Here is a 12514-nt window from a genome sequence, read left to right as displayed (position 1 = left end):
AACACAATGGCTGTATGGCTTGAACCTGTATCGATGGACAACAGTGTTGGGGGGGATCAAATTGTTACACGAGTGCATTAGCATTTTTAGTATGCGTGTCTTTTTGGTGCCCATGGGGATCTTTGTTGACACACCACATCTGCATTTGGCTATTAATTATCAAAGAAAAATGCATTATTTAGCCCACACTCCTCTTTGTGCAATTACCTTCTGAGCTTCTTCTTTTCTTACAATTACCCAGGGACAGAGTGCGCTGCTTGGCTCCTCTGTGCCTACAACTCATTGCAGGCAGAGGGACCACAGGAAATTTAAGGACCTCTGTAAAATAACAAACTTTTTAATTGCCAGACCTGGTTCTCATCATGTTACTTGTGGGATCAAGATTAATTGTGACGCAGTTCAGATTTCATTTACATGACACACAGATCTACCATACATATGTATTTCGTGTGGTACTCACTAGCTCTGATTTACTGTACTGAATTAAATGAATAATCTCACATTTTGGGATATCCGGTTTGCTGTTGTATATGCAGAACGTTTCAGTCAGCACACCACATGTCCTTACAAAAGCTGATATAAGATGGTACAGTGTCAGTGGGTTCATCTAGGCATTTAGCTGCAGCCTCCTCTGTGTCACCAAGCCTGGTCTTAGTAAAGCACAGGGCAACTGTTGAGGTTGCAGCTCATCCATTTTGATTTTGAACTCCGCTCCTGTCGGCCAGAGAGTGAATGTCCGGTTGCGGTTTAACAAGCACAAGTCCCATAGGGAGATGTTGCTCCACCACCTAAAGTCTCTGCAAAACATTCTGGTTGTGTGAAAAGCGGTGAAAATGTTTGACAAGTGAATTGTCAAATGTTCAAAATTCTTCCCTGGTGAATGTAATGGGAAGGGGAGAGCTGAAAACTAATAACAAATAAACAGGTACATTGTTCTTGACCACAGCAGGGTGAAAAGGCTGTTATCTGGGTGGCTGGGTTCTTTGGATTCTCCTAGCCTTTTTCTCGAAGCACCTAGTGTGTTTTATCTTTTGCAAATTATTGAATTATTACAAGTTTGGATGATTTTTACTTACGCTGAATGTCAATTGTGACAGTAGCATCTTTTCCGTTGGGGGCTGCTTTGTTTGAAGCTCGACAGATGATCTGCTGACCTGACTCAATGTTGGAGGGAGACAGGTAGAGTGTGCTGACTGTGCTCTCCCTCTTCCCATCCCGCAACAAGGTCTGAGGAATCAAGGACAGAAATGTTTCAAAAAGTTGTATCCATGCCAGAGCATCATTTCATCAACACAAAAGCAAACACAGCACACAACTTTGGCAATGGTCTGTTTGACCTTGAGTTAGAGCATAGACATACTAAATTCATTCAGTGAAATTGTGTGTGCCTTGTTATTTTTCTGAGGAACTATTTTTTCAGAGTGGATGTCACGCCATCTTTTAAATAGATAGATAAATGATTCATTAAAACTACCCACGAGAAACCTGAGTAGTTTGCAGATGTGACCCACACATTCATACCTGAAAGCTGCCCACTATAAACACAGTCCTCCACTGCTGGCCTCAGACCAGGTCATGGTAAAGGAGGTCTCTGCGTTCCACCTCATTTAGCCAATGAGTGCTTTGAACACGTTTATTTTCTGACCATACAATAATCACAAATATACACTGTGTTAGTGGTAAAAGACTGCCACAAGCTTAAGCAGAAACCACACAAAGCCATAGGCTGTTTTATGCTTAAGCAATTTAACGTAACATAGATTTGACAAGTCAACAATTTCAAGTTCAAGTGAAATTAGTAAACTGATGCAGACCAAAGACTCAAGTGTCCATAATCTTAATTCAAGAACATTTAAAGGTTCTATATAGAGTATATGGAGTCGTTGTTTTTAATGACACCGGTGGCTGCACTCTGTAGGTACGAGCGAGCCAAAACAGTGAAGTGACATTCACCAGACTGATTTACTGTGATTTACAATCATATTTAGAAAAATATTACTGTAATGTTCCTATATTTAATATGGACCATTGGCTCTGTGATACAAACTAGGTTACCGTTTGCAAGTTACTCAGCTAACGTTACAAAGCAACCAATGGCAGATCCATGCAAGTTACAGCAAGCTGGCTAACCTTAACGTTCAGCTCAGGTTACAGTTAGCAAGTTGCCTGCCCCTGCCTTGCATTGCTCTTGGTTAGTAGTAAGCAATTGTTAGTTATACACTAGAGTTGGGTGATGCGTTATGTTTTTCCAGCAGGCCACAGTCAGCACATCAACCAGCGATTGCCAATACATTCACGCAGGTGTGTGTGTGCAGTGAGCCAGCAACCCCCATAGTTTCAGCTGAGAGTTTGCTACGTTCCACAAGCTCTCCAGTTTATAAACTCACAAAATGTCAAATGAAATACTCTTACTCCTACTTTCCTTATTAAACAGAAATATACAACCGCATATCTTCTGAATTCATCAACTCCATTTTGGTAGAAATAAACCCTGAATCCATCAAGTCAGATATTCTGGCTGTAACGTTACACACTGTGTTCCCCTCTTGCCTCTCTCCGTCACTGCTGGCCTGTCTGGGTTGGCTCCCTGATTGAGAGCCTGTTGCTGAGCAGTGGCTCTCAATCAGCCTAATAAAATGACAAAAATTGGCCCAAAAACATAAATACTCATTTGCTTTGTACCGTTACATAATTTATTGTTGGCTAAAATCAACATATCATAGCACATTGTTACATACAGTACCTGTAAAATTTGACTTTGACTTCTGCAGTGTAAAATGCTGTAAGGTGTGAAAAGAATTCCAAACTGGTGAATGTGTTGTCTTGTCTGTAAGGAGGACTGTATGCAAATAAATCCAAGGCAAATTTGTAAGAAACATTGAGATGAGATTTAAATTAGATTATCCCAGATTGCTGCAGATAAACCTAATAAATGTTTGGTTTACTTCAACATCTGTTTCGTGCTAATGGATTTTGCTTGTACACACAACAGTAGTCCCCTCAGATTAATGTGCAGTTCATGCTTCCCATATTTCTTTAATGGATGCCTTTCAGACAAAATGACAGATATTAAGTGAGAGAAGCTCTTTGTTGTCATAACCTGCTTCTTGATTTTTAACATCTTCAGCCTGATGGCAGCTCAAAACTAAAAAATTCATAATGATTCTTTTTCTAAAGGAAAGGACACATCACACACCAACAATATCAATGGTTTCAAATCAGATGGGACTACTTTTATTCTGCTAATCTTGTTAAGGTTTAGGTCAGGTTTAGGGTTTCAGATCATTCTTGAACCAAAGTCAAGCCACTCACAGGTTAAACAGGTTTAACAGGTTAAAATGGGACTTTGTGCATGTTGAAAAATAACAGATCCAGTTGCTTGAATTACCTCAGCAGGTGGTCAGCTGTGTGTTGGGCTGCATTAGGTTGCAGTGATAAAAACAGTGTAAATAGAAAACCTTTTTCAATTCTTATGAGCAAAAAAACAAAAATAACACTCAAAACTTTATTCAGTGTTGCTGCTAGCCACAGCCTATAAGCATACAGCTGTGGTCAAAAGTTTTGAGAATGACACAAGTATTGGTTTTCACAAAGTTTGCTGCTTCAGTGTTTTTAGATCTTTTTGTCAGATGTTACTATGGTATACTGAAGTATAATTACAAGCATTTCATAAGGGTCAAAGGCTTTTATTGACAATTACATTGAGTTTATGCAAAGAGTCAATATTTGCAGTGTTCACCCTTCTTTTTCAAGACCTCTGCAATTAGCCCTGGCATGCTGTCAATCAACTTCTGGGCCACATCCTGACTGATTGCAGCCCATTCTTGCATAATCAATGCTTGGAGTTTGTCAGAATCCGTGGGTTTTTGTTTGTCCACCCGCCTCTTGAGGATTGACCACAAGTTCTCAATGGGATTAAGGTCTGGGGAGTTTCCTGGCCATGGACCCAAAATTTTGATGTTTTGTTCCCCGAGCCACTTAGTTATCACTTTTGCCTTATGGCAAGGTGCTCCATCAAGCTGGAAAAGGCATTGATCGTCACCAAACTGTTCTTGGATGGTTGGGAGGAGTTGCTCTCAGAGGATGTTTTGGTACCGTTCTTTATTCATGGCTGTGTTCTCAGGCAAAATTGTGAGTGAGGCCACTCTCTTTGGCTGAGAAGCAACCCCACACATGAATGGTCTCAGGATGCTTTACTGTTGGCATGACACAGGAATTGATGGTAGCGCTCACCTTTTCTTCTCCGGTGAAGGTTTTTTCCAGATGCCCCAAACAATTGGAAAGGGGATTCATCAGAGAAAATGACTTTACCCCAGTCCTCAGCAGTCCAATCCCTGTACCTTTTGCAGAATATCAGTCTGTCCCTGATGTTTTTCCTGGAGAGAAGTAGCTTCTTTGCTGCCCTTCTTGGCACCAGGCCATCCTCCAAAAGTCTTCGCCTCACTGTGCATGCAGATGCACTCACACCTGCCTGCTGCCATTCCTGAGCAAGCTCTGCACTGGTGGTGCCCCGATCCCATAGCTGAATCAACTTTAGGAGACGGTCCTGGCGCTTGCTGGACTTTCTTGGGCGCCCTGAAGCCTTCTTCACAACAATTTAACCTCTCTCCTTGAAGTTCTTCATGATCCGATAAATGGTTGATTTAGGTGCAATCTTACTAGCAGCAATATCCTTGCCTGTGAAGCCCTTTTTGTGCAAAGCAATGATGACTGAACGTGTTTCCTTGCAGGTAACCATGGTTAACAGAGGAAGAGCAATGATTTCAAGCACCACCTTCCTTTTAAAGCTTCCAGTCTGTTATTCTAACTCCGTCAGCATGACAGAGTGGTCCTTTTGTGGCAGGGCTGAAATGCAGTGGAAATGTTTTTTGTGGGATTAAGTTCATTTTCATGGCAAAGAGGGACTTTGCAATTCATTGCAATTCATCTGATCGCTCTTCATAACATTCTGGAGTATATGCAAATTGCCATCATCAAAAAGGCAGCAGACTTAATTAATCAAATTAATATTTGTGTCATTCTCAAAACTTTTGGCCACGGCTGTATACCTAAAACACAAGGGAGATTCATTTACATCCTACTCATTTGTTCTGCTAAATAAGTTTGTAAAGGAATCATATTGCGGCCTGTGTTAAAATGAACATTTAGCAGTCAGTGCAGGAGGGTTGAGTCATACATAGCCAAAAGACATGTATCCACAGTCACCATGTTGTCCTGTCATCAACAGCATTTGATGGGAACTGCCAGCCTTAGATCGCCTTACCCTAACCTTTCATTAACCTTCTACAAAACACAACATACATCACATGTACATTCAGATCACCAAACAAGGGCTTGCTAATGCATAACCAAAGGTTATTGTACACATTACATAGAAAATGTAAGTGTCTGAATATCTGATTAAAATGCAAATCACACCTCTCACTAGCATAGTGAAGTGAAAGCAGGTGAGCAGATGAATGAGGAAGTATGGTGGAAAATGTTGAGGGAATCTGACGGCTCGAGGACAAGTGAGCAGAGGCTAGAGACAAGTACAGCTAGAGAGTACAGCAGAGGGCAGGGGATGAGAGAGTGTGACTGCAGGAAGGGACTGAGAAGGTGTGAAAGTGTGAAAACTTTAAATTCTGTTGATGTGTGCGTCACTCACAAAAACTTTAAGTATACCACAATACTGCTACCTCCTCATACCTTTTCCACCATCTTCTCAAACAGTAATCTCTCTATATATTAAACACAAATCTGTTGAATTGTTTGAAGTACAATCATTCATTGTTACAGCTTTGGTTGTTCAGCTGCTAAACAGGTCAATGAAAGGTGGATAGCATTTCTATCAAGCAATAGAGTGGGCTTCTGGGTTCTTCTATTAAGTCTATTGCCACTGAAGTAGCAATAGACTTAATAGAAGAACCTCCTATTTTCCACATTTCAAATAGGGAACAGTTGCACCACTATTTTTTGTAATAGTCAAAGTTCTTAGATCTTAAATTGCTCACAAATCTTATTTAAGATGTACTGAAAAGATCAAGATTGGAACAGCTGAGGCACTGAAGATGTATGATCCTGTTGTAATGTCCTGCTCATGAGTTAATTTGAAAATGTGCTTGAATTGTCAATCTCTAACTCAATTAATGTCATTTTACTGCCAAATATCCATTGCTTTGTAAATCTCAGTGTATTTGAACAGTCAGAGCAAATACATACATACATACACGGTACATGCATATATTATGTCACATGAAACACTCCAAGGCACTAAGGACTTACACACAAGCTTCACTCTCTTAATGAGCCTCAGTGGAAAATAGCATGCTCATACTGTTATATGGAATAATGTAAAATGGCATGCATATATAATATTAGTGAGACAAGCTGTGTCTGTCTTTAATGAACATGTTTAAGTGACTGGGCTCTGTCTAATTCATAAGTTCTTATAATGAATCAAGGGCTGTTGGCCTGCCACAGCTACAAAGCAAGCTGAACTGCAGTAAGGCTCCATATCAGGGGAAATGCTTTAAATGGACCTCTCACGCTTTCCAGCTCAGGACTGAACAAAGTGAATAAACTGCCAAAGAAAACATAAATAACTAACAATGTTGGAACATTTTCTCAGTTTTTGTCATGTTTAAAGCATGACTGGAATGCTCACTCTTGCCATGTGGATCAAATAAAAAATCTCAGCACAGGTGTTTGAAGAAATGGTAAAGGAACTGCAGAGGGAAGGGAGGCTGATGGTAGGGTACTTTTCTTAGAATCAAATGCACTTCCATCTTGGCTGGTTCACATCTTGCTCTGGGTTTACTCGTCTGATCTCATCCAGTGAGTTCCAATATTTCTCATAAACCAGAATAATTAACCAGGATTCATGTTTAATTATTAGGTTAGTTAGGTTAATTATTCACATGAACCCAATATTTCTCATCCAGTGAGTTCCAATATTTGAAGGAATTAACAAGTTTATATATACATATATATACACACATGCATATACCGTACATATACACATACATACACTATATGGACAAAATTATTGGGCCACTCCTCTTAATCATTGAATTCAGGTGTTTCATTCAGTCCCATTGCCACAGGTGTATAAAATCAAGCACCTAGCCATGCAGTCTGCCTTTACAAACATTTGTGAAAGTATGGGTCGTTCTAAAGAGCTCACTGAATTCGAACATGGTACTGTAATAGGATGCCACCATTGCAACAAGTCAGTTCGTGAAATTTCTTCTCTCCTAGATATTCCATGATCAACTGTAAGTGGTATTATTGCAAAGTGGAAATGTTAGGAACCACAGCAACTCAGCCACGAAGTGGCAGACCAAGTAATGTTACAGAGCGGGGTCGCCGAGTGCTGAGGCGCAAAGTGCGTAAAAGTTGCCAAAGCTCTGCTGACTCAATAACTGCAGAGTTCCAAACCAGCTCTGGCATTAATATCAGCTAAACTGTGCGCCGGGAGCTTCATGGCATGGGTTTCCATGGCCGAGCAGCTGCATGCAAGCCTTACTTCACCAAGCACAATGCCAAGCGTCGGATGGGGTGGTGTAAAGCACGCCGCCACGGGACTCTGGAGCAGTGGAAACGTGTTCTGTGGAGTGACGAATCACGCTTCTCTATCTGGCAGTCTGATGGACGAGTCTGGGTTTGGCGAATGCCAGGAGAACGTTACCTGCCTGACTGCATTATTACCCTAACTGTAAAGTTTGGTGGAGGAGGGATAATGCTATGGGGTTGTTTTTCTGGGGTTGGCCTAGGCCCCTTAGTTCCAGTGAAGGGAAATCTTAATGTTTCATCTTACCAAGTCATTTTGGACAATTCTATGCTTCCAACTTTGTGGAAACAATTTGGAGAAGGCCCTTTTCTGTTTACAGCATGACTGTGCCCCAGTGCACAAAGCAAGGTCCATAAAGGCATGGTTGGATGAGTTTGGTGTGGAGGAACTTGACTGCCCCGCACAGAGACCTGACCTCAACCCCATTGAACACCTTTGGGATGAACTAGAACGGAGATTGCGAGCCAGGCCGTCTCTTCCAACATCAGTGTGTGACCTCACAAGTGCTCTTCTGGATGAGTGGGCAAAAATTCCCACAGACACGCTCCAAAATCTTGTAGAAAGCCTTCCCAGAAGAGTGGAAGCTGTTATAGCTGCAAAGGGGGGACCAACTTCATATTAATGCCTATGAATTTGGAATGGGATGTCATAAAAGCTCCTGTAGGTGTAATGTGTAGGTGGCCCAATACTTTTGTCCATATAGTGTATATATACATATACATATACACACATATATACACATACATATACATATCATATGTATACATACATATACACATACATATATATACAAATATACATACATACATACACATATATACATATACATCTATACACCGATCAGGCATAACACTATAACCACCTGCCTAATATTGTGTTGGTCCCCCTTTTGCTGCCAAAACAGCCCTGACCCGTCGAGGCATGGACTCCACTCTACCCCTGAAGGTGTGCTGTGGTATCTGGCACCAAGATGTTAACAGCAGATCCTTTAAGTCCCGTAAGTTGTGAGGTGGGGCCTCCATGGATCGGGCTTGTTTGTCCAGCACATCCCACAGATGCTGGATTGGATTGAGATCTGGGGAATCTGGAGGCCAAGTCAACACCTCAAACTCGTTGTTGTGCTCCTCAAACCATTCCTGAAGCATTTTTGCTTTGTGGCAGGGTGCATTATCCTGCTGAAAGAGGCCACAGCCATCAGGGAATATTGTTTCCATGAAAGGGTGTACATGGTCTGCAACAATGCTTAAGTAAGTGGTACGTGTCAAAGTAACATCCACATGGATGGCAGGACCCAAGGTTTCCCAGCAGAACATTGCCCAAAGCATCACACTGCCTCCGCCGCCCATTGTTGGCGCTTTCGACAAACTCGCTAAAATCCTTACGCTTGCCCATTTTTCCTGCTTCTAACACATCAACTTTGAGTGTATATATACACCGATCAGGCAAAACATTATGACCACTGACAGGTGAAGTGAATAACACTGATTATCTCTTCATCATGGCACCTGGGATATATTAGGCAACAAATGAACATTTTGTCCTCAAAGTTGATAGAGCAGGTCTAGACCGTACTCTTTATATTATTCACAGACCCAACAGTTCCCACCATGAGGAAGCACTTGGCGACAGCAAACTTCTTTTTAATGGGCAGAAACCTTGAACAGAACCGGACTTTTTGTGGGCGGTCATCTGCTTTGACCGGTTGGGTTGAGAGATAGAGAGAGACACAGACAGAAATACATGCACAGTAATAACAATAACAGCTATAATAATAGAAGAAATGCAACTAAAAATAATAATTGCAGCAGTGGGAGTCAAGCAGGCCCACTGTGGTAGGCGGTCCAATGTTGCATGACCAACTGAATGCACCTGTTGGTCATGCATGGTGTCTTTGATTTGGATCACTTAGTATGTGATTGGCCACCCGATCTCAGGGGTTGGGTGGAATAAAAGATGAGCAGTTCAGAGATGTAACCAGGTGCCAGTCCATGCTTTATAAACAAATAAAATAATCATGAAATCAATTCTGCACAGCCCAGTAAAGGGGAGATATGGTCTCTCTTCTTGGTGCCTTTATGCAGCTGTTACCCCCTTGAGGGGATTACATGCCATACTGGTTAGCGTTACTTTGTAAACAGTGCAGGCCGCATTTTGTAATAACGGTGCATTTTGTAATAAACGTCCAAAATGTAATAACTTTTTCATTTCATTTTGTGATAAAGCCGCATTTTGTAATAAACTGCCGCATTTTGTAATAAACTGTCCCAACGCATTTTGTAATAAATTTTGCCGCATTACGTAATAAGTAATTACATTTTGAGAAGATTATTACAAAATGCACTTGCAACTTTTTTATTTTCTTGAAAATTTAGTAACATGGTGCATTATGTAATAACAATTCTAAAGCATAGTTTATTTGTTTGTTAATTGTATTTTATTTTACTTTCAAGTATTTGTAAAAAGCTAGGCCTATTATTAGTATCACTGTATTAGCTTAGTAGCAGTACTTAGCAATTACTATCAGTACACTATTCAAAGGTTGCATTAACAGAGAATAAACTGTAAATTCCAGATTTTTTTTTGTTTGTTTTGTTTGATGGAAATTTTCCTATTTTGTTTATTGGATACCAAAACCACATCAAGAATAGTTAAAAACGTCCAACAAACCTTATTATGCTTCTTATAATACAGAACAAAACTCTGGCCATCAAAATTTAATCCATTCGTAAACATTAACACATGCACATACAAAATAGAAATGCTGATGAATAGGTAAAGAACAGCTTTATTTATGCATTAACATAACCTTTCAACAACAATACATGCGACCAACACATGCAGGCTTTTAACGGCCAATTTAAAATAATAATGAACCAATATATAAGTTCTACCTTAAACAAGGTAGAACTTATTTCTCCACTAAGATTAATTTAAAAAAAATATGAAATTGCCTCAATAGGCTAAACAAACAACAAAATTTCTATTTCCAAAATATATCTGTAATTTCAAATTGTCCATGTCTAATATGTTTAATTACCAGCCAAGCCATAAACCACTTGGAATGTTTTCCAAACAGCTCCTTGAGTTTTAATGCCACGCCACCAAAGCGCCCTGCTGCTTTGTACAACCTTTGTACACTAATTGTGTGCTTTCCAACAACGTCCAACCCAAGGCTTCGGCTTAATGTTTCCCTTAGATAGATTGATGGATGGAATCGATCTGCAATGTCTTTAAAATGTTGAGACACTCTGTTGAACGTCCCAAGCATTGACATGTCATCCTCAAGGGTCATTTGGATAATAGACTGAAACATTTCAGTCGGTAGGACAGGCTGAACAGGGGCTGCATTCGGAACAGGCTCCTCAGGCTCATCAGACTGGATAGGTGGGTCAGACTCGACTGGAGAGGCAGGCTGGAGAGGTGACCTGCTTGAGCATCCAAAACATGTTCTATAAATGGTGTGACTGGTCCCTCCAAACTCAGATAATGTTCTCCATGCCCCTCTGCCACATGACCAAGTACTAGCACTGGATTGTTGTGAGAATATATGTTTGACTCTGATACAATAGTTGAGGCATTGATTCCCAGAGAGGACATTACAAGAAACTGGACCCGGAAAATTTCAGATGCTCTTTGCAATGTAATGTGGTCACCATATGTTCCAGTTTGGGCCATTCTTTCCAAGTATCCATCCCAGTCATTGCCCTCCACAAAGTTGAACAAGGGTGTTCCATTTTCATTGTACGGATAATTCCTGAGGTCTTGGACAATTTCATCTCTTAAGGTTTCTGGTGATCTAAATATTCCAAGTGTGGATAGCTGGTCAGCCATGGCTGCAAACTGACAATTTCCATCTGGGTCAGGGTCATAGCGAATGCTTAACTCCATGGACATAAATTCCTCTAGTCTGTCTGTGTGTGTGTACTGAAACAAAAGTGGGTTTAGGCCTCTCTTTGATGGTGCTGTCTTGGGTTTTTTAGAGTGTGTCTTTTTTTGCAGCCGGGTAGCACTAGTTATATCCGACACGAAGAACCATTTTTGTGTTTGTTGGAGGGTCTTTGGGTCCCTGAAACTCACTTTGTATTTTGAGAGCTTTCGATTTTTTTTCACAATTGTACCACGCCTTACGTGATACTTTTTGGAGACTCGATGGGCACCATCCCTCACTCTGACCAAAACAGCGTCCTTAACATTGTAGTGTTGTGATAGGTTTTGTTTGAATGCACGCTTGATCATCAGTTTAGCACAGTGCTGGCATCATGTTGAACTCCGTTGGCTGTCTCAATTAAGCATGCAAGCAGCGCATGATCTTTGTAGAACTGAACGGTGCAGCAGCCAATCAGATTACACCCCCCCCCCCTCCCCGGGATGGGTGACAGACGGTGTAAAGAGCTTTGAATTTGGCCACAAGTTATTGGCCTATATAATTCCAAACTTCAAATAGGCAACTAACGTTATATTTGGAGTATTCTGTCATACATAGATTTATTAGGCTACATAGCTCTAAGGGAAATAGCATAAAAATCAATAAAAGTCACTCTTGTCTAAATTCATTGTTTAACGAACAACAATAATAGGTATTATTACGTAATGCACCATGTTATTATATTTCCCAGCAAATAAAAAAGTTGCAAGTGCATTTTGTAATAATCTTCTCAAAATGTAATAACTTATTACGTAATGCGGCAAAATTTATTACATAATGCGTTGGGGCAGTTTATTACGAAATGCGGCAGTTTATTACAAAATGCGGCTTTATTACAAAATGAAATAACAAAGTTATTACATTTTGGACGTTTATTACAAAATGCACCGTTATTACAAAATGCGGCTCAACACCGCCTCCTTCTCCTGCTTTGTTGTCGTTGGTTTACGTTGCACTGGAAGCTCAACTCTTAACTCACCACTACTTCGTTGATTGTTTGTGACATGTTTATATTTAATTCCCTACCTGTTTCATTA

At 40.6% G+C, this 12514-nt stretch overlaps 1 protein-coding gene across 1 annotated transcript in view; it reads right to left on the bottom strand.

Annotated features, from left to right (window-relative positions):
* LOC139295539 (kin of IRRE-like protein 3) overlaps positions 1-12514 on the bottom strand; it is a 98321-nt gene that overhangs the window by 53648 nt on the left and 32159 nt on the right. Inside the window, exon 5 of the mRNA XM_070917733.1 lies at positions 1077-1227. Within this exon, the coding sequence (XP_070773834.1) occupies positions 1077-1227 (151 nt within the window). The remainder of the gene's footprint in view (positions 1-1076; positions 1228-12514) is intronic.

This window comes from Enoplosus armatus, chromosome 13, assembly GCF_043641665.1.
Source record: "Enoplosus armatus isolate fEnoArm2 chromosome 13, fEnoArm2.hap1, whole genome shotgun sequence".
In the NCBI taxonomy this organism is placed as follows: Eukaryota; Metazoa; Chordata; class Actinopteri; order Centrarchiformes; family Enoplosidae; genus Enoplosus; species Enoplosus armatus.
This window is presented reverse-complemented; position numbering and strand designations above follow the sequence as displayed.